The following is a 27719-nucleotide window of genomic DNA, read 5'->3' on the forward strand; positions in this document are numbered from 1 at the left end:
ATACTTTGGGTACTATAGGCATACTAAATTCTGCTCCTAGCAGGGACGTTCGCCTAGCACTGCAGCAGTTGCAACTCGTTGTAATAATGTGTTTTTGTTATGTTAAGTGAACACAAATTATTCGTTTTATTGAATAAGAAACTGACCACTTGTTGGGTCTCTGTAAATAATATTACAAAGAGTACAGTCTAGAACTTGTTCTTCGAGCTTAACAATATATGGCATTAAAAAATGACAAATTCTGTTGTATTGACATAAACAGTGTACAATGGACATTGATGGCAGAACATGCTGTCTGAAAGATTAATTTAAATTTCTGGTCACTCAGTACCACCACTTTGCACTGACATGTAAAAATCATACAGGTTTTTATTTGCAGAAAAGGCAAATAGAACGCTTATCTTCATTTGTTAACATGACATGTTAACTAAAATAAACCAGAAATAAAAATGAAAAGTGAAAATACATCCCTTTTAAAAAACAATCACTCTGGGGCGCCCTGGTAGCTCACCTGGTAGAGCGCCTACCATAAAGGCTGAGTCTTTACCGTAGTGCCCAGGTTTGATTCTAACCCACAGCCCTTTGCTGCATGTCATCGTCTCTCTCTTCTGCCTTTCCTGTCTTCATATCTATCTATCCAATAAATGCAAAAATGCCCAAATAAATAATAATTTAATAAATTATCACTCTGCTATCACATTCTGGGGAATTTAGCAAACAGACATACAGTAGCAGGTTGAGGTCATACAAATGTGCTTACAAGTATTAAGGAGTACAGGCATGATCAACTTGAAATTCACAAATTCCTTAAAGTCATCCTAAAATATTGGATTGTTTAACATTATAAACTGGTGATACAAAACAGTGTCACAGTACTTTGTGGGTGGATATATTCTTGAAAATGTTCAGTGTGTTTTGCTGTTTTGCAAAAGATTGGCCGACATTGCCTCAGCATTCGTCCTTCTCACTTTATGAGGGCAGTGGTGCTGTGAAGTAGGCCTTAACCTTCAAAGCCTGCCTCACTTATCAAGGCTTGTGGTTATATTTGGTGTAGTCTAGATATACACCTATCAAGGTTTAAATCTGTAAATGAGAGTTTCATAGCTTGGAATAAGATGATGAAATTGCCTAATGTAATTAATTACACTGAATGAGATGGCTTGTGGGTTGCTGAGGCCTTGGCTGCTGTTGATGGACTGACTGTTATTTGCACTATGACAAATTTCAGACCAGTTTTTATTAAAGTATTAGTTTCGGACACTTGCCTCACCTCTCATTCAGTCTCAGAGAAATTTTGTAAGACACTTTTCTGAAGAGATGAGGGGAAAAGTGCTGTTTGTGATCAAGTGCTGGAGTTGATGTTCTGGAAAAAGGTGATCCAGCAATTTCCCGAATCAGGACCTAGTGGCATTTCCAGGAATGTTAGCTCTAACACTCCAGGGCTGAGCATGCAAAAGGTTATGACATTTTTTTCACATATAGAAAACAAATACAGTGAGCAAACCAATAACATGAGAGTGTGGGCCAATGTACTTCCTGTGTGAACAAGATGAATATTAATGTTGTTCTTCTTAATTATCCGTTATGTTAACCATTTCTTTTAATTGTTTTTGTGTTTTATTTCCTGTGTTTTAATAATGAATTTTGTAACTGTGGTTTACAAAAGTGCTATATAAGTTTACTTACTTTACTTTCTTGAATTTCAATATCCAGCTTCATGTTATGTGTGAAAACTTGGACATATCACAGACAGTAGTCAGTGTCAGCCTACAGCAGGTGATGTTACACCACTGTCAGGAGCCCCCTTCGTCACTCATTGCTCATCACTCACCCTCTTTTCCCAGTCTCTTTCCTCCTCTCACACTCTTCTCCCATCATCCTTCTTTGATGTCAGAGCCCACAGGGTGCTGTAGTAACTGTCTGTCAGTCAGGTTAGTTTAGTGTTTATAGTCCATCCAGCCTCTCTGATCCATTATAAATAGCTTTAAGTGGCACAGCACTCCCTCCTCACCGTCACTCAACACTAGACTTTGTACTCAACCTAATTAATCTGACCAATTGCTCAGAATAAAAATTAAGGTGGACATGAAACAGTTACATCCTGAATTTAAAATCCCATTAGCTTGGCATTATTATGTAATAAAATCAGAAAATAACAGTCTAATATTTATTTATGTGTTTAAATAAGTAGGCATGCTGAATCATTTTGTTCACTTAATTAGAGCAACATAGACAAGCAGGGATCAGCCCCAGTTAATTTCTATCAGATTTTTATTTGATTTGACAGGCAGATCTATTTATAACTCTAGAGTTTTCAAGGGTGCATTGGGGATTCTTCAAGGTCTCAAGATCTGTGATGTAATCTGCAGGTGATCTTTCTAAATGCCAATCAGAATAAATATAATGAGTGCTGAAGGCACTGGAATTCCACCTCCTTGGCTGTATACATTTGTGTAATGTATTTACGTTTGACTTTTGCTTGCATGTTTACTGTGTGTACTGCATAGTCCCAGAGATTTAAGGTGGCTTTGCCTGATCAATTTCTCTTTGTTGCGGTCTCTACTAATTTTTAGCCCATACTGATTTTCTAGAACAACCAAGTTCTGCTATATTCTACAATATTGCAAATGAGATTCATGTACTTTGGGGGTGACAATCTGGGTCTATTTATATCTCACAGTGCTTCTAAAGGGACACAGAGGCTCTTCAAGTTTTCATATTCTTATATTATTGGAGTTCTCATTCGGTGTAATTAACTGTCCATCTTCCAGAATAGGAATCAGAATTACTTCATGTCAGTAATGTTCCCCTGGTGGATTCACTGCTGTCTGGATTTTACTTGCCCTGATAGACCCAAGGCTATTAATATCCCAGATACTTTCAAGGGCATACAAGGATTACAGTAGTTTTCATATTCTGTAATGTGGAGTGGGAATATTTTTGATGTGAAATATGCTGTGTGATCCCCTTTGTCTCCTGTAAAGTCCCCTCTGCTATGTGTGCTATGTTTAGTGTTGGAGAGGTAGGTTATTGTACTATTTGTTACATTACTTAAACATTACATGCACTAAATTTGCCAAATGCACCCTCTTTTGCCTTAAAAAACTTTGATAACCAATACGCTTGTCATGTTTTAGAACAATACAATCTGAGTTAAGACATGCAATATTTCCCACTGGAGAAAGTAAGAATTTACTATTTCAATTTCAGTTCAGAGATTTCGGGGGCAGAGCAGCAAGAAGAAAGACATTGATTCAGATGGAGGAATTCAAGTTCTATACCTCAATGAAGTGCCCTTGTGCAAATCATTGAATCCCTGACAGCTCCAGATGTTACTTTGAGCTTGGACCGCTCTGTGATGGGTGGCAAAGAAAAAGAAAGCTTCCCCAACTTGGCTGACAAAGGTATCATTACATCTAAACTATCATTAGGGTAAGCTTAGTAATACTAGTCACACCGTCCTCACACGTCCTCATGCTCCCCCGATACGCACCCATTCCAAATCCTGTTAACGCCGCCAGCCTGCACGACAATAACCTACATTCCACAGTAATCACACTGACTGACTGAGGCATGTAAGGGAGTTGAAGCAACGATAGAACGGCAGCAAATCCTGGTGACAAAGCACGAGGTTGGAGGGAGGCTGTTGACACCCAGAGAGGGGAGGGAGAGCATTTTTCTTTTGTGTATTTAAATCTTATTTGGAAAAGGATGATATGCATTTTGGAGCACCATATTGCTATGGCTGTACTCCAAGCTTCCACCAGCTCTGAGAAAAAAACAGAGGCAGGGATCCAAACAGATTGGGATGCACACATGTTACACTGTCATTCTGCTGTATTAGAACTTATTTTGACTAAGTGGAATAATTTTGGTTACACCTTAACTTAGTTGGCATTCTTGTGTATTGTATATGGCAATAGGGCTGGGTGTTGTTACAAAGTTTTTAATACTATAGGGCTGATACAGTAAATGCTAGCTGTTAAAACTAAACTAACTGCCACAAACAAAGCATTATTTATTTACATTTATTAATCAGAGCATTCACAATAATCACTCAAAATCTCTCTCACTGACACACTCACTAAGACACACAATAACAGACACACGCACAGGAGACAGAGGGAAAGCAGGAGGTATGTGGAGACGCACGCGTGTGCTCGCATATGCTCGGTCACGCAGCACCGGGGCTCAGATTTGGCTGATCCTCAGTTTCTCTGGGCTCTGATGCACGGCGTCCCCAACTGACACGCCTTGTGTATCTCCTCCCATCAGCCACAGGAAGAAATCATATTCAATTCCAGCCGTGTCATTAGAAAAACCATACACCGCCGGCATTATAAATTGGTATTGAATGGGGAGATGGTGAGTGAATGTTGGAGGAAATTTGTAGCCTACATATCTGCATAATGTAATTTTTTTTCAACAAGTATCAGGAAATGGATCTGCCCATTTAGCCATGCGCAAATTAGTGTTAAATTGGGATGATTGCTGGATTACGCGCATGTGCCTTACTGAAATGAATCACACTAATGCTATAATAAATTTGGTTACTACTACAGCACATATATGAATCACTGGGACTAGTATAACCTAGAAAATATATTATAGTTTATCCTGTTTATCCTTCCACAGGAAAAAAATATTCACAATAAAGTCACTGAAATTTCTATGGAATTTTCTTGTGTGTGTGTGTGTGTGTGTGTGAATTACTCATCGGTGATACGGGAGATGACGTCACTTTTACGAGAGATAAATTCAGAGTTTACATCACTGGACTGGAATATACTGTGTGCAGCTTGATGAAGATGATATCACAAAATATGAAATCGTGTCCTTAATGAACAAATGACGCTGTGAAACTGGAGCTTATTTATGAAAAGAAATAATCATAAATATCATATATCACAATAGACTTAAGTGGTTTGTCACAATAGAGTACTACACATGCTACTTGATGTTGTTTCCCCACTTTTGGTAAAGTTTCTAGGAATTGCTTTTCTGCAATTCATTCAAAAGCCATCCCAATGTTGCATGATTTAATTGTATTTTAAAATATCAGAATCTCATTTTTAGATCTAATTTCTAAGAATCTGCAGCATTGGGGGGTTTGTCTGCGTATAACCCCGGCAAAGTGTGACCTGCAGAGCTATTTGTTAAGATGATAATTCTTCAGATGATACGGTGATGACGGTGTTATTGTATAAGATACAGGCTATTTCCCCCTCCTATTCCAGTTGTGGATATGGCTGCCGCCGCGGGTGCTGTGTAACAGTCCTGCGCACCGGAGCCAACCATTATGAGAGTGGAAAGGAGAGAGAGAGAGAGAGAGAGAGAGAGAGAGAGAGAGATGGTAGAGATGCAAGCAATAGGGGGAGGGGTGGAAAAAGGAGAGAGGAGGAGAGTGTGACTGTGTGTGTGGATGGATGGATAGCCTACCACCAGGCTGTGCCGCCACTGCTAGAAGAGCGCGCACACACATACAGACACACACACACGCACACACACACAGAAGGGTAGTGTATAAGCCAGCCAGCCAGTCAGTCAGTCAGTGTGAGTGTGTAAGCCATGTTGGATGTGAATGAACGGGAGGAGAGATGCTGCTGCCGCGCCGCTCCTAACGCTGAGACCTCCAGCTCCACGGACCACAGCGGGTAGATGCCAACTCTCCAGGCCGACGAAGAGACGGGGGAGCCTGGGGGAAGGTGTCGGGCGGTGCCGGCGGTCCTGGAATTGACCTAGCCGGAACGAAGGAGAAAGAGAAGTAACGGGGAGAGGAGAAGACGCACTCGACAGAGGGAGAGAAAAGGAGAGAATAGGCAGAGGTGGAAGAGGGAGAAAGGAGGGGAGAGACAGAGAAAGGAAGAGACTAAATGGCTGCACCGCTACCGGGCTTCACCCCGCTCCTGCTCTGGTCTCTGGCACTCCACCTGCTTCTCCTCGGCCCTTTGTTCGCCCTCACCCCCGGGACGGTGAATACAGGAGGGGCTTCCAACCAATGGACCCCGGGCCTCTACAACCGAGACGCCGGCAAAGTGAGCCAGCAGTGCGAGGAAGCAGGGGAGTCACCGAGGAGCAGCTGGAATCTACGCCCATGCAGGTGGACCGTAGAGCGGATACAGACTGAGGGATGCTCTGGAGTGCATCGCGCAGGGGGGACGCTGGGAGGATATCACCAGGATGGGGCGAGGGGGACACGGAAGGAGAGACTGAAAGGAGTCGGGACGTTTTGGAGGAGTGGAAACGGCCCTCCGGCACCATCACCTCCTCCTCCTCTCCACCCAGGTATTAGGAGCAGGTCGAGCTCTGATAGCGTCGGCTTAGGAGAGGGAGTGGAGAGACGAAGGTGGAGGAGGAAGGGCGTTGTTTCTCCTCCTGCTTCACCTGATTTCACCTCCTCGCCGGTTCAGAACGGCAAAAAACGGGCAGTACAAAGGACTAGAACGTGCGCGCAACGGTGGCCGGCGTCGCGGCCACACCTCGCCGAACGTGGCGCCTCCACAGCCTTTGTGCACGCCTCTGGCCTGTGCAGGGCACCCGGAAGTGGAGAAAGGAGAGGGGGAGATGTGTGGGAGAGGGCTCGTGAGGTGAGGATGCTCTTTGCTACATGGTGCTCCCTGACACCCGGGCATCTCTGGTCAAGCCCCGACAAACAAGCCCTCTCTCGCACCAATATCCCCTCACCTGGCCCCTTGCCAACCGGTTGCTTTTGTTGCATTCATCCTCTTTCTGGATACAATTCACCACACAGCGAAGCTTCAAACTACACCTTCAAATTGCATCCCCGTTTCATCAACAATCCAGATTGTATCCAGGGATCAAAATTGGACTACAATTGTCGTTTTTCATCTTGTAACTCCAAGACCGGCTTCACCGATAAAATTCAGCCGCATCTAGTTTACAGGAACAGCAAAAACAAGGCTTGGGGTGCTGATGAGGGCTCAGCCAGCTTGGACAGGAGGGCCGGTAATTGTTCTCATTTGGGCAGGCAAAATGTTATCGATCCCAGTAGCATCAGAGAGGGGGGTGATGATAGCTGCTCGACTGGGTGCATTGTGAGCAGGGAGAGGGGGGCGAGGAGCGGGGGAGATGAAGAGGAAAAGAAGGAAGCGTACAGATGTAGCGCACCGGCAGTGATTAACCCCAGTACCAGGGAGCACCTATATTGTTGTGGACCCCCTGTCCATGATGCGAAAGCAAGGTATTACCACACCAGAATTATGGATAAGGGGAGGGAAATTGATGAGAGGAAAGAGAGAAAGGATAGAAAGGTGAACCAAGGCAACAAACACGTTAATTTATCTAATGATCCGAGTAATGATTTAGCTTTTCCGATTTACGCACTCCTATGTAGGGCTGATAATGAGCTTTGGCAGGGGAAATCAGCAACAGCAACCACAAGGCAGAACAGTTCAACCAGGGGAGAAAACAACACGGTTCCTGGTGGTTGCTTTGGTTGTTTGGACATAATAGAAATGGGGAATGGATATTTAGCTGAGTTTATGGTCCCTGAGGGAGGCATAGCTCAGAGGAATGTCCCCATCCACTTTACCCCCACCAGCATCACAGAGACACCCGGCCAGCGTTTTCTATCCATCAAAAGCGCAATTTACAAAATCGAACCAAAATATTCCGGCCAGGTGCTCAATACACCCCCTCAAACACAGACAGGCGATTATTCAGAAAATGTGAAACTATCCAAACCGCTCCGTCTATCTGCTGAAAAAGTAAACGCAACTTCAGAGACAGAGTCTGCCGGTGACTCAGCCTATTTCTCGCCTGCTAAGTTTCCCGTCACATCTCCTGGTATTGTGTCAGCCACGTCTCGCTCTACAACAGCAATCAAACCACATATTTGCACTCAGCCTGATCACACCACAACAAAATACCTCTCGTTTTTCTCGGAAATTAACCTGACCACATTCCAGGATGACTCTGCACGTTCGCTTCACTTACCCTCTGTGAAGGACGTTATTTCAGCACGATGGACAGCTCCCCTAGACTCTCAGCGTGTGTTTATGTGGCGTACATTCAACACCAACAGAAATAACAACAACGAAGAGGAGGGAAGCAAGGAAGTAAATGGATATAGTCATGAATCTGAAACAGAAAAATCGCCGTGGCATGGTCAGACACAGCAGCAAGACCTATGGGAGAGCGCACTGCGAAAGATGATCCACACAGGGTGCGCTGACAGCATTTCCCCCGACTGTTTAGCCACCGAGCGGGCCGACCATGCACATATACAATTAAAATCCGGTAAGCAAGTGCCATTAGAGCCCGAAGGTGTCAGTCAGTCATATAGGCGGCAGATGGGGGCCGAGGGAGAAAGGGAGAGGGATGCAGAGAGGGAGGGAGAGGGCTTGGAGGGGTCCGCTGCTGTTGCTGCTTCTGTTGGGGGAGGGAAATTACAGGTGGGGGTGGGCGAGAGAGAGACGTGGCTGATGCGAGGGAGAGAACCAGCTGGAGAAGAGCAAGAGGAGGAGGAGTGGGAGAGGAATAATGGAATAACAAAGGCAAGTCAGGCAGTGGAGAGAGAGGTAGAGGGAGGGAAGGGTCAGGATAGGGGCAGTAGCATCACCACCATCACGCAGCCAGATAGCGAAAGAGGGAAGACAGAGAGCCAGGCGGATAAAAGCCATGAGGTAGGAGAGGGGGATGAGAGGGAGGTGGAGGTGGAGGAGGAGGACAGGCATAGTACAAGGGGAGAGATAATAGTAGCAGATGATGAAACTTCACAGGGAGAAAGGGAGAGGAAGATTTTGATGCTGTGGCCTCGCTCTCGACGTGCAGCCAACAGACATCCCCATTTCTCCCAGTATAACTACCAAGTACAAGTAGCTGAGAACCAGCCACCTGGCACCTCAGTCATTGTCATGTCCGCCTCAGACCCAGATGCAGGAGATGCAGGCAGGGTAAGCTACACAATGGCCCCACTGATGAACAGTCGATCATCTGACTACTTCCACATCCACCCAGACACAGGTATCATCACCACCACTCAGATTCTAGACAGAGAACACATGGATTTGCATTACTTCCGAGTTACTGCGACCGATTATGGCTCCTCTCGCCTCTCTGGCACTACAATGGTAGCCATTACTGTTTCAGACCGGAATGATCATTCTCCCATATTTGAGCAGACAGAGTACAGGGAAACAATTAGGGAGAACGTAGAGGAGGGGTATCCCATCTTACAGCTGAGAGCGACAGACTTAGACTCCCCATCCAATGCCAATATCCGTTACCGCTTTGTCGGTGACACGGCTGCAATGGCACGAGCAGCCTTTGAGATTGACCCACGCTCTGGCCTCATTACAACCCGTGGAGCAGTGGACCGGGAAACAAACGAGCACTACACTCTCCAGGTGGAGGCCAGTGACCAGGGGAAGGAACCAGGGCCACGCTCTGCCACTGTTAAAGTTTTCATCACTGTTTTGGACGAAAATGACAATGTGCCACAGTTCAGTGAAAAGCGCTATGTGGTAGCAGTGAAGGAGGATGTACGGCCTCACTCTGAAATCCTCCGTGTGAGTGCCACAGACCAGGACAAGGACAGTAACGCTGCCGTTCACTATAATATCATCAGTGGTAACAGCCGTGGACAGTTTTCTATTGACAGTGTTACTGGGGAGATCCAAGTTGTGGCACCACTAGACTTTGAGGCCGAACGGGAGTATACACTCCGTGTTCGTGCACAGGACAATGGCCGGCCACCTCTCTCCAACAACACTGGTATTGTCAGTGTACAGGTGACGGATGTCAATGACAACCCACCGATCTTTGTCTCCACACCTTTCCAGGCATCTGTACTTGAGAGTGCTCCAGTTGGTAGTTCCATCCTCCACATACAGGCCATTGATACCGATTCTGGTGATAATGCCCGCCTGGAGTACAGGTTAACTGGCACCAGCTCTGACACGCCATTCATTATCAATTCTGCAACAGGCTGGGTCACTGTGAGCTCCATTCTTGACCGAGAATCTGTAGAGCACTATTTCTTTGGGGTGGAGGCTAGGGATTATGGCATGCCACCTCTTTCTGCTACAGCGAGTGTTACAATTACGGTGATGGATGTTAATGATAACCGCCCTGAGTTCCTCCAAAAGGAGTACTATGCTCGCCTGAATGAGGACGCGGTGGTTGGTACCAGTGTTGTGACTGTCACAGCTGTGGACCGTGATGTCAACAGTGCAGTGACCTATCAGATTACAGGAGGAAACACCAGAAACCGCTTTGCCATCAGCACAGCAGGAGGGGCTGGACTTCTCTCGTTAGCCCTCCCATTGGACTACAAACAGGAGCGGCGTTATGTTCTAACAGTCACTGCCTCAGACCGCACACTCCATGACACCTGTCAGGTGCACATCAACATCACAGATGCCAACACACATCGGCCTGTATTTCAGAGTGCCCACTACTCTGTTAGTGTGAATGAGGACCGACCACCTGGAAGCACTGTAGTTGTGATCAGTGCCACAGATGATGATGTTGGTGAAAATGCTCGAATCACATACTTCCTCGAAGACAATATCCCGCAATTCCGCATCGACACTGCCACAGGGGCTATTACACTCCAGGCAGAGCTTGACTATGAGGACCAGATGACTTACACTTTGGCTATAACAGCTAAAGATAACGGCATACCACAAAAGTCAGACACTACATATGTTGAGGTGAATGTGAATGATGTGAACGATAATGCACCTCAGTTCCTCAGCCCCAGATATCAGGGAACAGTGAGCGAAGACGCCCCTCCTTTCACCAGTGTCCTTCAAATCTCAGCCACTGACCGTGATGCACACGCCAATGGTCGTGTTCAGTACACCTTCCAAAATGGTGAGGACGGGGATGGAGACTTTACCATTGAACCTACATCTGGCATTGTCCGAACTGTTCGCCGTTTGGACCGTGAAAGTGTGCCATTCTATGAGCTCACAGCTTATGCTGTAGATCGTGGCGTGCCCCCTCAGCGAACCCCCGTCCACATCCAGGTGACAGTCCTAGATGTGAATGATAATGCCCCTGTCTTCCCTGCTGATGACTTTGAGGTTCTAGTGAAGGAGAATAGTGCTGTGGGCTCTGTGGTAGCCCAGATCACGGCTACTGACCCGGATGAAGGCGCCAATGCTCAGATCATGTACCAAATCGTGGAGGGCAACATTCCTGAGATCTTCCAGATGGACATCTTTTCAGGGGAGCTCACCTCACTCATTGATCTTGACTATGAGGCCCGCAATGAGTATGTCATTGTAGTCCAGGCCACCTCAGCACCTCTAGTCAGCCGGGCCACTGTCAGAATCCGATTGGTGGACCAGAACGACAACCGGCCCACTCTACAGGACTTCCAAATAATTTTCAACAACTTTGTGTCCAATCGCTCCAACAGTTTCCCCAGCGGGGTAATTGGGAGAGTACCCGCCCACGATCCTGATGTGTCAGACAGGCTGTACTACACCATTGACAGAGGGAATGAACTTCACCTGCTGCTCTTGAATCACACCAGTGGAGAGATCCGACTGAGCCGAAAACTGGATAACAACAGGCCGCTGGTGGCTCCCATGCTGATCACCGTCACAGGTAAGAGACCGTGAAGGGAAAAATAGGAGGAAAGGACACATATGTATGTGTGTGTGTGTGTGTGTGTGTAGTCAGTTTAGATTTCCCTGTAGCTTTATTCACTGTAACAAATACTATGAAGATAAGGACTCAGACTCTACAGGTTTGAGTGTGAGTGAGAAAGGGGTGTGATAAGAATGGATGACGTTTGGTTGAGCTCTGGGCATTGCTACTACCTTTCATGAAACACAATTAGATTTGTTTCCTGTTTCTCAGACATTTGCTACATGAAACTGAGTCCCTTAAGGATAAGGCTCTTAGTAGAAATTGTGTGTGCATGTGTCTGTGAGAGCAATATGGACAAAGACAGAGCTGCTACTCAAGTTAGATTTACCTGAAAGCATGTGAGGTAAACAATCAGGAGATTGATGCTAGTTGGCTAAGCAGAGTTTCAAAGTGTGGAAGAGGTGAGTATGAGAAAAGGATATGTGATGATTTGTGTGGATTTTGTGTGAGAAAACATGACATGGAAGGGAGAAAATGTGTGTGAGAAGAAACAGATTTAATAAATATTTAAGACCTTTCTATCAATGTGAGAAAACTGATGGTAACTATCAGTAGGTTTTTCATATCAAATTTCAAATCAGTCAGCATGTCGCCAGTTTATGAGATAAGCTGTTGCAAGCAACTGGTGTAAAGCAGGTAATTTATTTTAGGCATGTCAATGACAATGTTGTCGGTGGAAAACGAGTTGTGTAGTTATGAGCAGTGACTGATACAACCCAAACCTGTTTGATTAACAGGTGATCTGGGCAAAGTGACATCCAAGTTTCCATAGCAATTTTGTAAGGAAGCACACAATTCCAACTGGCAGGGCCAATTGCTGTCACTTGCTGTTAAATATTCCACAAAATGGTATCAATACTTTTTTAATGTGATATATTTCCTGATGAAATAGGACAGTGAGGTGTCAATCTTAAGCGTAAACCCATGGGCTATTAGTATGGAGAGAAACACATTTTGATATTCCAGGATTTTTCTTAACTGACATGCTTGTTGATCATCCATTGTGTTGATCATGTCACACACTGAGAAATAAGGTTTATAATATTTCTTGGCTCTATGTTGAATTTATATTTTAAGATGTTTTGGGGCTATGTCTACAAGAATATAATCATCTATTTTATTGCCATCCAATGGATATATTGATGAGAAATAGTATCTTGACTTTTTTAATTAAAGTCAATTTTATTTTAATTTGTTTTTAGATGTATGGTTTTATTTGTTTGCATTTCCAGGCTTTGGGTTTAAGATAAAGGCTTCCTAAAAGCTTTACAGACGTCTTTGCAGTCAATGATCAAAGCCTTTGAAACTGAAGAAGGAAAAATAGCAGCATTGTTGCTTTGAAGGCCTGGTTAGTGCTGTGTTTATATTCTGTCAGAAAGCTTTAATGGAGGAGCGCTGGCTTGGGAGTGTGGGTAACCTGCTACCCTATTTATGCAGCTTTACTAACCTCACTGGTGACGATGCAGGCTTATACATATTCATTTTGGTGTCATTTTGGATTAGTGAGTGAGTGAGTAAATGAGGAAAGGACTGTGTGAATGAGTGAAGGACCCATGAAGTGAGCAAAAAAAAATGAGTGAGGTAGTGAGTGAGTCATTTATTGAGTGAATGAGAGAGAAAATGATTGTAGGAAGAAGTGAATGATTGGGTGAGGTATTCATTGAGGGAGTGAAGCATGTCAGTGACCAAATGAGTGAGTGAGTGAGTGAGTGAGTGAGTGAGTGTGTAAACAAATTATTGAGTGAATGACCAAGTGATTAAGTTTGTGACTGAGTAAACTGCATTTAAGTGAGTGTCCAAGTGAGTGAGTGAGAGTTATCAAGAGAGTGAGTAAATGAGTAACTGAATGAAAGAGAAAGTGACTGAGAATATGAATAAGTGAACGATTGAGTGGATGAGTGGATAAAAGAGAAAGAGACTGAGTAAATGAGTGCATGGGTGAGTGGGTAAGCAAGTGATGGAATGAGTAAGAGAATGATTGAGTAAATGAGAGAGAAAGTGACTGAGTAAATGAGTAAGTGAACAAGTGAGTCAGTGAGTTTACTGTAAGAGTCAGATAGTGAATGAGTGACTGAATGAATTAGCAATTTAACGAGTAAATGAGTGAGCTTAAATGTTAAAGAGAGTTAAATATCATACACCAGACGTGTAGATTCATTTCCAATTTTCTCTCTTTTTCTCTCTGTCTCTGAATTCACTTCAATTCAATTCAATTGGGCTTTATTGGCATGGGAAACAGATGTTAACATTGCCAAAGCATGTGTAAAATAAAAACATACATAAATAGAAGACTTGTGATATTAAAATATATACAGATAAGTAAAATGGTAATAATAATAATAACAAATTGTAGACTTGCAGTTAAAATACAAAAAGTGAAAACTAAACACTACAACTTTTTTTATGTGTATTATGGTGTGTGTAGGTCATTCACAACTCTCTCTCTCTCTCTCTCTCTCTCTCTCTCTCTCTCTCACACACTCTCTCTCTCTCTCTCTCTCTCTCTCTCTCTCTCTCTCTCTCTCTGCCCAGGATTAGACAGTTATGAGATTATAATGAAACAGCCAGACTCAGGCTTGGAGCAAAGCTGTCGCTTTCATTGTGCGCTGTGTGTTATCTGTGACTACCCATCCCTCCTCTACCCATCACTTTCTTCCTCTCCTTTATTCTACCTGTCCTTGAATGGATGGATGGATGAATTCTTCTCATTTTTATTACTTGCATTACTCTCTCTTCTTTTTCATCATCCTTCTTTCCATTTGCTTCTTTTGCTTTTCCCCTCCTTTAGTCCTCTCTCTTTTCCTTCTCTCCATCTCCTCAGTCTTCACCCTGTTTATTATTTTTCTTCCTTTTCTCCTCCAACTATTCTCTTTCCCCCAATACTTCTCTGTAATCCTCTCACAACTCTCATGGGCTGTTTCTCTTCCATGGCATATTATTTTCAACTCTGGTCCTCCTTCCTCCTTTTTGCTTTCTTCTCTCCGTATTTCCTCTTCTTGTGTGTGTCTGTGTGTGTACTCAAGTGCCTGAATGTGTTGTGTATTTATGTGTGTTTCCGCAGGCATGTGCGTGCCTGATTTTTTTATGTATGTGTGTGTTTGAACAGTGTTTTCTTGTAGCAGAGAGATTTTTCTGTGTGTACTTGCTTGTGCATAATTTGTGTTTGCACATAGTAGTCCTGTGCGCTTGTGTGTGTGTGTACACTCAGGTGGCTCAAAGCATTGCACTTGAGTGTGTGAATATGTCTTTTCAATGAATAATATCTATGTCTGCCAGAGAATGCTGGAACTACACTGCTGTCTTTTTCTGCATGTCTTGCTTTCTTACTTCCTCAGTCTTTCACACTTTCTTCTCTCACATTATCTCTTTGTCTCCCATTTCTATTCCTCTCTCCTACTCTATCTCTTCTTTCTCTCACATTCTCCATATGACAGTTAGTTCTATAAACTATTGATTCTCATGATAAGTCCCATATTTGTAGTGCATAGAGATTAAATGCTGCATTCATGCTTGTGTTGCCAGCAGTTTAAGTACACACATATTTACATTTATGCACATGATACTGGCTTTAGGGTAATTTGGTCAAAAAAAGTTATGAAAAAATAATAATTTTAGCTTGGCACCCTGAACAGCATCAGCTTAAGGTACCCTTTAGAAAAGTAACCCCCAACTGCTCCTGTGGCCAGCAAACTCCCAGTTGTACTGGCCATCTCCCAGTTGTGAATGTGTGTAGCTGTTTGAATGTTGAGCAGGACTATGCTGGAAAAGAAAACATGTGCCTAACTAGACTTTCCTGGGTAGATGTAGGTTGAGACAAAGACTCTGTGGTGTGTTTGTTTAATCTGCCTCTTTAACAGCAGACATTTTGACATGTGACAGTAGGAAAAGCACTGGTGTAATTAATAAAATTAATGATGGCTGAACTCCATTTAGCTGCTTCACTTTCAGAGTCCTGGTATTGTGCACTCTGGCTCACTGCAATACTGTCATGACTTACTGGGACACTTGAATAGTACAGAGCCATTGTTAATGTTATTAGTAACACCTGTGCTTTACCTATTATGACAAGTCAAAATGTCTGCTGTGAAAAAGGCCTATTGGCAGTGAATGCAAAAGTAGTTTAAAAGAAAAACATATTTGCTGTCAAGACATTTGTCTCAATCTTGTGTTTGGTGTTTGAAAAATACATGAGATACCATCCCTCACAAAAGGGATTTTTCTTTGGCAGTAGCTAAATCACCATTGCCAACACTGCTACAGATCCTATTAGTTTAATGCTAATTTGCAACACCTGAAATATCAGTAGCCTAACTGTGCTGTGTATTGATAAAAAATATCATCGAAATGTGCTTTTTGTTGCTGGGCAGGTAGTGTACAGTGGGTTTATCAGAGCTTTTTTTGTTGAAAACAGCTGTCGGCTACTGCTGGAAACAAGGTTGATGAGAGCACTGAGACTGAACCAAACAGTAAATGTGCTGTAGAAATGAAACAATAAACTAAAAGAGGCTAAAAAGCTCCATAGAACTGCAGTTTTGTGGATTTGTCACTGTGAGCGACGCCATTCACATTACACAGTACTTTCATCACATTCATTATTAATATAAAAATATGAATTAGCGGAGCTGTAAGGATTGGCCGAGTGATGGAAGGAGAACACACAGAGGCCGGAGTAATTTTCACCTGGTGTATGTTTTATTTGTATTTTACATAAAGAAGTTCAGTCTGGTTTTGGTGAGGTTGTGAAATACAAAACTATATACACAATAGATAAACTTGAAGACTTTTCAAAAGACATAAGGAAATTCATCAGTCAACAAAGAAAAGTTAGGTTAGGCCCATGGCTGTTGGGCAGCTAGCAATAAGCTTACAGCAGGTCTGCACCTGAACTGAACCAGCTCCACTCCTACTCCCACTCCTACTCCCACCATGAACCAGATCCACTCCCACTCCCACCATGAACCAGATCCACTCCCACTCCTACTCCCACCGTGATCCAGATCCACTCCCACTCCCACTCCTACTCCTACCATGAACCAGATCTACTCCCACTCCTACTCCCACCATGAACCAGATCCACTCCCACTCCTACTCCCACCGTGATCCAGATCCACTCCCACTCCCACTCCTACTCCTACCATGAACCAGATCCACTCCCACTCCTACTCCCACCATGAACCAGATCCACTCCCACTCCCACTCCTACTCCCACCATGAACCAGATCCACTCCCACCATGAACCCGCTCCACTCCAACAATGAACTAATCCTGAGGAGCCTCTACCCCTTGCTTTTAAACAGGAAGCTCCTCCTCCAGAAAAACCAAAAGGTAGGGCATAATCAATGAAGATAATCAAACATTTCACTGTGAAGACAATAATAACACTTTCTAAGCATTATTGTAACTGTCCCAACACAGAAATATTAACAATACAAGTTGTTTAGGGTACTTAAAAAACACTACTCCCTGAAACAATGAACAAAACCGTACTCTTCTCAAAATGTTACAGTCTGAGTTCCTTCTACTGTAAACGCTATTGGAAGCTCTAACTTCTTGTTTGGCACTTTGGACCAATGACCAGCATTAATGGTTATTTCATTAATGATGTAAATGATGACAGGATATTTAAATGGCCAGAAATGACTTATGTTAGCAAGTTAGCATGCTACACCCATATGTGCTTACAAGGTACAAGGTATATTTATATGTCATTATACAAGTCTGCAGAATGAAATTAAAGTTGTAGCCCCCTTCACCCCTATAATTAGTTTTTTGTAAATGTGTCACATGACGGTGCTTATATGCATGTGTCAATGATATAGAAGAGTGAGCATTCTGCCAATCAGTTAATACATCCGATAAGCCAAACCCAAATTTGGGCATCAGTATTCTCCATGCTGATTTGAGTTTAATGGCTTCTTTGCGTCCTGGGGATTCTGGGAGTTTAGATGGTGTTGAGAATGAAGACACATCACCAATACATTTACACACTGGTTTACAATATGTTGTTGCTAACTGTGACAAAAGGTCAGTGCACCATGAATACACTTGTATTGCTGTTGTTGGTTAGAACAAGGTTAGAAACCATCATTTATTAATTCCTACCATCAGTCTACTGCCTTTCTATTGCATGCATTTATTGTCTACAGTGAAGAAAGAGAAGTACACATTTCAAAACAAAGACATAAGAAAAGAAGAGTACTGAACAGTAAATGTCATGAACCAGTTTTAGTGTCATGTTGTGATGAAAACATGGTATGCCCTCTGAACCCCCAGGAAGCCCCACAGGCTTAGTTTCACCACCAAAACAAAGTGGTTTTATATAATAGCCCTTTGAAAAACTTTGTGTGTGTGTGTGTGTGTTTACCACTTGTCCCCCTCTTGCTCTGTATTGATTTTTTGACTAGTCAGATTGGAGAGCCTGCCGCAGCTAGAGTTAGAGATGTTTTAACCAGTGGTAATAATGCAAATTAATTTATACAGACATTTTACAGGCCATTGCACCATGGTTAGCACTCTACAAGCTTAAAAAATCTGGCAAGAGGAGATGGTCTGTCCATATAGCTGTGTGAGGCAGATGCGTGCTATCGATGAAGGAATGCACTTCAGCTACTTCCATATGTCTGCGTCCTGTTTTGATGAGCTGCTGCGTCGCATTGAGAGCAGTACATTGTTTGAAAAAATTAGTGTGCAAATATAGAATATGTGCATTGTGAGAGATAAGCCACAGACACAAACACTGAAAATAAAAACGTTTTATTTACACTATTTTTAAGATTGTTGACACACGTGTTGTAAATCCAAACTAAAAACAAAACTATATAAAAAAGCACAGCTGTTTTTTTATTTATGACTGTTTTGGGAAGCCCCTCACCGCCTCAAATAGCACCTGGTATTTTAAATTTAACCTCTCTTTGCTCCAGGTTTACTTGATCCAGCATATCTGCAACTACTGCTCCAAACTGAGAGTCCTCATTGTGAATGATGAAATGGAAAGCACGGGGCACGCAGTGGACGTCTAGCCACAAAAATTCAGAGGTGCACGGCCACGTGCCATGACGACTTGCGGAGCCTTTGCTCTTGGTGCAAGAGACATGATGACGTAATTTTTGGTGTACGCCAGGCACACTGTGTCGAGCATAAAGCTAGCTTTAGAGTCCTGTAACCATGACCAAAATTGTGACCGAATTAGGTTATTGCATTGACTAGTATTTGTCCTCTTTCATAACTGCATATTTTTAAGCTTTTAGCAGCTATCTTTGTTGTAATAGCAGATATTGAACAACAACTGGTTTGTTTTATGTAGTGTAACCAGTGTTTCTGACAGAGATCCAGTGTCTGTTTAAAGCTTTCTTTGTAGGGGCATTAATCTGATATTCTGCAGTGGTTTTTAGCTCACAGAAGGCCAGAGATATTAGGTAGTGGATGTGTTGGCGAGCCATGTGTGTCTGACATTATAACACGTCACATAGTTAAGTGTATGACAATTCAAGGCTTATTTTAAAAGGAAAGTGGCCTGTCTCCACGGCTTAAGTAAATTCGGCTTCTGTTATTTTATGCAGATGGATAAAAGAATTAACAATGTATTTCTCTCTGAGACTTAAAGAGAGGAAACAGAGTGACAGTCAGACGTACTGATAAGGTGACTGTTCTCTTTCATTTATACAGGATTTGTTAGATTTGCACTTTTTCTCATCTGGCAACTGCCCTGTACAAAGTCCATTTGATATGTCCCTTTTTCTGGGATAACAATGTGGCTTGAGTGACAGGATGACTTCTGGGAAATAGTGATAAATAAGGCAACATTATGCACAGGGGAATGCCGTGACAATGAAAATTCAGGCATAGTGGGCTGCCATGAGTGAATACTTTGACAGAAGTTTTCAGGGAGTTGAGAGCATAACAAATTCATGTTCCCTGCTGAGACATTTGCAGTTGGTCTGGGAAGCCTCTGCTCCTGAAATCTGCTTCTCAAACCTTTTTTTTCTCTCACCTACATTCTTAGTCGAGTAGACATGGAAATGTATCCACTTAAAACCTTCACATAATACTACCTCCTTATAATGGAAACAAATAGTGATAGTGAAACCTTTTGTAATGGTGAATTGATACTCCTACCTCAAAATATTTGAGATTTGCTCCAGTAAGTTTCATGGTTGAGGATTTTTGCTCATGTACAGTTTTACTTTACAGACTGTCAAAGCAGACCCATGCAGTTTTTAAATAATCAAAAACCAGTTTCTAACTTATGACTCCATAGTTCCCTAGGGAGCACAACAACAAAGTTCTCCACACTGCTCTTCTGTAGCCTGACAGAGAAAGGCATAAAACTTGCTGTACATATCACAGTTGTATTATGTAGGCTGAATATGGTATCTGTTCTGATAGCATATTCAGTCTGCATAATGCATTAAACTCAGGGAAAAGTTCAAATGAAATGTTCAAACTCTTTCATTTCATTACAAACTACCTTTAAGATGGGCTGGAATACTATAATTAATGTTTGTGATAAAAAAGTGGTGATTTATTAAATGTCACAAACATGGAGAAAATGTATGTATCATTTTTTCCCCTCTGTCTGCCTTTACTACGCTCTAGCACCTTGCAGGATGTTTTTGTACTTTGTCTGTTTCTTTAATTAGGAAGGCTGACATTTATCCATTAGATTTTGTTTCCAATTAGTAGTCTGTAATTCACATGGCTGGACGAGATACCAAATACAGGGTAAAAAGACAACAAATGAGGAGAAAAACTGTTTCTGCGACACACATAAGGCATTAAGACACCAGGACACGATTTACATTTTAATAAAACTATGTCTTTGTCTTTTTTAACCCTTTAAAAACAAAATATTTAATTAATTATAACAGCCTAGTGCCTGAGGGCATTTGGTCAAGTCCCAGCAAAACTTTTTCCACAAGCAAAGCTTATTTTTAGCATGCTAGTAACAATTGCTTCACAGTCATTTAAAGAAAAAAAAGAGGTACAAAACATATTAGAACCTCAAGTGCATCACAGACTCCAAAGACATACAAACAGAGTTTATTACCCAAAGGCCAGGTCTCCTAACCTTTCAGACATCAAAGAGGCAAAGGCTGAATGGCAAATGGAAATATAAGTGTTCATAAATAGCATCTTAATGATTTGTTTGTGCTGGTCTGAGGCTAAATGAAAATGGGTTCAGTAGAAATCAGCCACCAGGGAGGAGTGAGAGGCACAATGCATGGAAAATGAGGAAAGGTCATCAACATGCTATGTTTAGCATTGTATCATCAACAAATCATTACCACATTAGCTTTACAACATTAACATGATTACTGTAAAGAAACAAGATCACTGCAAAGAGAGAAGCTGGACAGTAATCCTGCATTTTAACTGTGAGACACCGGGCTGGATTAGTCCATTGAAGTCTGTCAGATTGCTTTTAAGGCTGTAATGCATTGCAACACTAAAAAGCAAGAATACGCTGTTCAAGTAAATCAGATTGATTTGACATGTACAAATCAGTGGGTAGACCCTCTAAATTATTGACAAAGCCTGTCCCATCCCTGTGGAGAAATTCAGCTTGCAGCCCTCGGCATCCCTCAATGGATCATACAGGCAATGCTCGTCAACTCATAAATGGGAAATAACACGTAACAATTTTAGTTCTACAAGGTATTTGAAGTCAGGAGGTCATGATAAACTAGTAAATGAGTTAAATAAATTGTGATGCGTTTATCACAATGTGTTGTTGATAATTTGAAGTTAAATGGATATTCCTTGCCATTAATCTGGACTCACTATCAGCTTTGATCACATGGTGCATCATAATCACCACAGCAGATTTCTTTTATTATAATTTTACACAGAGAGTGTGAACTGTGTAGTACTGCTGCCAGTGTTGATGTTCTCTCTGTCTCTTTGAGTCTGCTCGGGTCGACCACATTTTGGGACAGGTCTAATTATCCTCTGGTTGGGTACCTTTTTGGTCTTGTTTCTTTTCTTTCCTGTGGGTCTGTTTCAAATTGGGTCCAAACTTTTTGGCCCTTGATGACCTCCAATGTGGAAACAATGGTGTCCTGAGAGTTCTATTATGACAAGATCTCTTCACATGCTCTTGATGGAGATACCTACCCCCAGTTGTGCTTATTGCTGCTACTGGTGGGAGCTATATTGCAAGAAACAAAATATCAGTTTTGTTGATGTCTTAAGACAGTCTCATTTTGCAGTGGTGGCAAATTTAGCCAGAATTCAATCACAAATGAAAGATTAATTTTGCAGTTTCTTTTTAAAGCTTTGCCATTTTAAGCATGGTTTCCACAATTTTCATCCATCTATGTTGTGAACATTAATAATTGTAACTAAAACATTATTCAGAAGTGTGCATTCTCTCTCGGTGTGTTTCTCTCGTGTGCATACACAAGTTAGCATCACAAGAGGCCTTTTTGTAGCCTGTCCTCACTAGAAAAACGATTGTATAGGTAGCCTATGGAAGCAGCTTATTACGACCCATATTTACGTTTATTGTTAGGCAGTGACCTCTTGTGGCCGTAGTAATTATGACTAGAGCAGTATAAAGAGCAACAAAGTGTCTTGTTGCCTAAACCTAACCAAGTAGTTTTGTTGCCTAAACCTAAGCAAACTGCGACCGTTTCACAACATTAATCACGTGTTTAACATCACGTAACTTTTGTTACGTACTTAACATGATCTCAGCAGTGGAAGTTGGTCTTGTTCGTGTCGTTTTTGCGTGAACATCTGCATTGCGCATGTCCGTAGTCCACTTGTCGCAGAAAATAGAAAAGACGAGAAAGCGGCCGGGCCTCACCGAATACCGTACAAAAACACAACAACTTTATTCACTAATTTTGGTGAAACTGGATCATATTTTATGGAGAAAATATTTTCTGGTTTTCAGCAAGATTCAAATTCCATTAACCTTGATGGCTGCACAATTTCTCAGACCCATACAGTTAAGAATCTCATAATAGTATTCGATCACTCTCATATTTGAGCCACACATCAAGTATATAACACAAAGTGATTTCTTCCACCTTTGTTAAATAGCCCAAACCAGTTCACACATGAGCTAATTGCAAAAATCCTCCTTCTTACCTATAAGGCTTTAAATGGACTGGCTCCCTCATATATGTCCAGCCTTATTTCTCCATATACTCCATCATGTCCTTTACGTCCCCTTGATGCTGGTTACCTAACTATTTCTTGATTTAATAAGAACTCTTCTGGCGGTCGAGCCCTTGCCCACTGAGCTCCACTTCTCTGGAATAATCTACCACTGCACATTCGGGAGGCAAGCTCTGTTGATACCTTCAAATCTAGGCTGATAGGGGAACCCTATAGGGGAATGCTGGCGCGGAGCGGTACCAGTATGGGCACCAGAACTGGAGCTGAGCTAGCGGGCAATGGACCGCTACCTGACCGCACAGCTACCTGAGCTATGCTGATGGTATCTGTCCATCAGGAAACTCAAGAGTTGAGGCAGAGCAGCTGGAGGACATCAGAGGGAAAATCAGAAAATATTTTCTCCATAAAATATGATCCAGTTTCACCAAAATCAGTGACTAAAGTTGTTGTGTTTTTGTACAGTTAGTTAGTTGTAAAGTTAATCAGTGAGGCCCGCCCCCAGAAACGCTTAGCTCCAATGTCTATCGTTTTTCCAACCTAATTCTTGTTTCATTTGTGGTCTGATTAACTGTACAATTCAGTGCCCCATATCGCTAGTTCCACCAAAATAAGTGAATAAAGTTATAAAGTTGTGTTTTTGTACAGTAAGGCCCAGCCGCCTTCTTGCCTTTCCTGCCACAAGTGGACTAAATACTATTTAGCTCAGCTCCATGGAGTTTAGCTCAGCTCCATGTTCATGCAAAAACGACACAAAGAAGATCAACTTCCGCTGTTGAGGTAATGTGAATTCCTGTCAACTGTGGAGGTGCCTCTTGTGGAGGTTGGCCATTTTGTCTGTAGCTAGGCACTCTTGATGAAAGCTGCTACAAACAGACACACCCAGCCTCAGGTGCTGGAGTTACTGCAATGATTTACATTCATTCAATTTTTCATTCAATTTATTTACATTGCGCTAAATCATAGCAGAAGTGATCTCAGGACACTTTTCATATAGAGAAGGTCTAGACCGTCGTACTCTTTATAATATTATTAACAGACCCAACAATTCCCAAACAAAAGAGGGTGTTCAGCCCACAGTGTTATGCTCCAAAACACCAAATTATTTAACTCAAAAACAACAATGTCTCACTGCAGATAAGGTGGAGCCCTGTTTACATTGCCTGTGGACAAAAAGTGTTCTGCTTTTTTCCCCCCACACAAACATAATGTCTGTGTGGTTGTATATTTGAGAGAAAAGACTAACCACAGTACCACAATATGAAGATGGGGGATGATGGCTACTGCTGTAAACAGCTGCTAACCAATGTCACGTCTGCATGTCACAGAAGAGTGTGTGGATTTGTGTTACGCTGTGGATTTGCTTATAAGAATAATAGATATGAGTGTGTGTTTAAATGTGATATGGGCTAAAAGTGAGTCTTTACATATGAGAGGGCTTTTTGTGTTCTCAATATAACTGTATCTGGTTTAATGTAAAGGATTAGTGCTTCTGTTGTAAAATGGTGGTTTAAAGAATTATGTTGCTGGAGCTGCTGTGTGTGCTGCTTTTTTTTATTTTGTTCTACTTTGCACTGAGTATAATGAGTGCTCAGACCTCAGGGGTAGAAAGGCTTTAAAAAACAAACCGAGCGCACAAATCAGCTGTCAAGCCAGCGCCTGGGCTGTGTGTGTGTGTGTGTGTGTGTGTGTATGTTAGATTGTTAATACTTGTGTTTTTTTCCCAGGCATTAATGTATGGCCTGCCTCTGCAGCTATCCATTTATTCACTTATTTGTATAAGTGCCACTTTGGCTTTTCATACTTTCACTCTCTCAGGCAGTTGCAGTCATTACTTTTAGGTCACTGTACATCAGACAACCCTTTGTGTGCTCCGTTAACAACTTCAAATGGTTTATGTGTGTTTAAAAAGGGTAGCGTTTGTTGAGCGGCTACTGTACCTATTTATTTTCCTGACCTGCTGGCAACTTACACAGCACACACTCTGTTACACAGCATTTTGAAAATTCAACTTGCTCATGTATTTTATTAGGACTTTGAGGATTGTGAACACAGAGGAGAGACAGGAAAAGGCCAAACAAAGGGATGTGACACAGTGTGAAATGGGATTTAAACCCATGTGATTGTGGGTACATGGACTGTGAGCTAATTGGCTGAAGGCACCATGACAGAGTTTAGTATGTTTCAGAGTAGCAGCATACATCTTTTGTTCAGTCTAAATCCAATTTTACTGTTTTTGGTTTTTGCATGCTAGTTGTAATACATTTTTTTCCTTTTAATCCCAAGTCCTTATAGTACCAATGGTAGTCTCAATGCCATGTGTAAATGACTTAACAATGTAGGGATTTGAACCACTAACCCCAGCAGTCATGGCCTTTACAGGCTGAGCTACAGAGAGCCACAATGAATGATACACGGCACTGAACAAAAGAAACACACAGACTAAATACACTCAAGTGAGGGGAGAAAACGAGACTAAAGTGAAACCAATCAGGACAAGGCAAATAATCAAAGACAGGAAACAAAACTACAAGACACATGAGGGAAGGAGAATATTTCAATATAATACAGGAAACATCGATAGAAAACATGAAACTAAGGAAAACCAAAACTAAGAAGCAGAACAGGATATGACACTAATTGTATAGGTTATGGTATGTACTATGCGTTTTTATCTTCTTCAAGTTGTCTAACCAACATCTGCGTTTATTTTTTTTTCTACTTGTGTGTAGCTCCTCTGTTTCCTTTCTCTCTGTGGGACAATAGGTTACATCAACAGCACATTCAAAAATCAAGCTTTTTTTTAGGCTTTTTTAATACTTCATTTAGTTGTTTTACAGTGTGAAACAGTCAAAACCTGCAAATTGGGACACAGCTTGTGTGTCTTTCAATAGCCATTTGTGTGACTGATGTGTCCCAGAGCAGGACATCAAGCAGTGCCCCAGTCATTTATTGTCTTAAACGCCTAAACATTTTACTATGAAACCACAAATGTGTTTTTTTTAGACAGTTAACCTTTAATTTCAAAGCATCTCTGAGTTTCGTGAGGTTTTTAGACAAAATAATGAAGCATTTTTGTCCGCGATAGAGCTTTTTTACTTACATAATTTTGAAATCAAAGACTTTTCCTTTGCAAACCACCTGAGCAGTATTTCCAGACCTTTAGTTGCTTTACTCTGTGCCTGTCTTGCTTTTTTCCTCAAAGGATGATGCCAAGGCTCTCCCTTGTGACCCATCTTAACCTGAATCTTAACCTGGTTAAGATTCGGTTAGCACTTTTTAACTTTTGTTTTAAATTATGTAATTTTGTCGGCAAACTTGGATTTTATGTTTTTAACAGAGTCTTGATTACATCCCAGTGACAGCAGTCAGCAGACATTAAATGGTAAATGGACTGTACTTGTATAGCGCCTTTCTAGTCTTTCTGACTACTCAAAGCGCTTCACACTACATACCACATTCACCCCATTCATACACTGATGGCAGGTGCCAACTGCTCATCAGTACAAAGAAACTAACTGATCAGTCACACACACTTACAATCAGCACAATCCCAGGTTTTTATTCAAAACTATTGATCAACTAGTAAATCCACATTGTCCAAATGTTCATGTTGAATGTGATGCTGACTGAAAATGCTTTAACTTACTTTATAGAGAAAGTGAGGTCTATCAGAGCCAATATACTGGCCTGTACAACTTTCAATGATGAGTCCCCAGTACAAGTTACCCTCAGCCACTTCATCCTGGTTTCAATTACCCAAATCTTTTAATTAGCAGCTCACATGAAAGTGTCCTTTTGTCAGCTGGATGTAATGCCAACAGAGTTTTTAATTAATCTAATTGAAACGATTGAGCCCTGGTTGCTATCAGTTTTTAACAGCTCTCTATCCTTGGGCTATGTCCCTGACTACTTCAAAACTTGCTAGTGTTCAGCCACTCCAAAAAAAAGAAAGAAAAAAGCCTGGGCTTGACCATATGGTTCTTGAAAATTACCGACCTATTTCAAATTTGCCTTTTATATCAAAAATACTTTTAAATAATTGTGGCTAAGCAACTTGTTGCTGCTGTGAAAGATAACTATATCTTTGAAACCTTCCAATCTGATTTTTGTCGGCATCACAGTACAGAGACTGCCCTTCTTAAAGTCACTAATGACCTTTTAATGACCAATGATGCTGGCATGTGTTCCATTCTCATAGTGCTTGATTTGAGTGCTGCTTTTGACACGATCATGGCATTTTATTGGACAGATTGAGGAATTGGGTGGGCATATCGGGCACTGTACTGAACTGGATCAAATCTTATCTTTCAGACAGAAAATTCTGTGTGTCCATTAACAACCATAGGTCGTCATTTGCTACTGTCAAGTGTGGGGTACCTCAAGGGTCAATTTTGGGACCAATTTTATTCTCTCTTTACATGCTCCCACTAGGTAATATAATTCGCTGACATGGTGTTTCTTTTCACTGTTATGCTGATGACACACAGACTCTCAGCTGAAGACTAAGGGGGACAGAGCTTTTGAAATAAGAGCCCCAAGACTCTGGAACTCCCTGCCCGAGGAAATACGTCAGGCTGAGTCAGTGGCTTCTTTTAAATCTGTGCTTATAATGTGCTTTTATCGCACCGCCTTCCCTGATTTCATTTGATTCTAGTTTTTTTTAAATTATGCTTTGTTTAATATTTTTATTTTATTATTGCTGTTACATTTGTTTATGTTGTGAGTTCTTTGCTTGCTATGTGAAGCACTTTGTAACTTTGTTTTGATAAGTGCTACATAAATAAAGATTATTATTCTCCTGCCCTGTACTGCAGCTTTTAAAAAATGTTTCTGTGGCTGTTTTCAGCTCCAGCTGTGGGCTTCTATTGTATGCTACTTTGCAGACTATTTCCATCTGGATTTCCAGGAAGCGAGCTTGGGATGCTCTGACATTCAAGAAGCTATGAGTGTGCTTATTAGTCAGGCTACCT

At 41.9% G+C, this 27719-nt stretch overlaps 1 protein-coding gene across 3 annotated transcripts in view; it reads left to right on the forward strand.

The window, feature by feature from the left end:
- Positions 1-5395: 5395 nt before the first annotated feature.
- celsr3 (cadherin, EGF LAG seven-pass G-type receptor 3) overlaps positions 5396-27719 on the forward strand; it is a 134270-nt gene continuing 111946 nt past the window's right edge. For 2 of the 3 annotated variants that reach the window (XM_044209704.1, XM_044209705.1), the window contains exon 1: positions 5397-11580. In XM_044209704.1, coding sequence (XP_044065639.1) covers positions 5874-11580 — 5707 coding nt within the window. In that variant the 5' untranslated portion in view covers positions 5397-5873. Of the gene's footprint in view, positions 11581-27719 lie in introns of all 3 variants that reach the window. The other variant, XM_044209702.1, reaches the window with a different exon arrangement.

The sequence above is a fragment of the Siniperca chuatsi genome, linkage group LG10, assembly GCF_020085105.1.
Source record: "Siniperca chuatsi isolate FFG_IHB_CAS linkage group LG10, ASM2008510v1, whole genome shotgun sequence".
Classification (NCBI taxonomy): Eukaryota; Metazoa; Chordata; class Actinopteri; order Centrarchiformes; family Sinipercidae; genus Siniperca; species Siniperca chuatsi.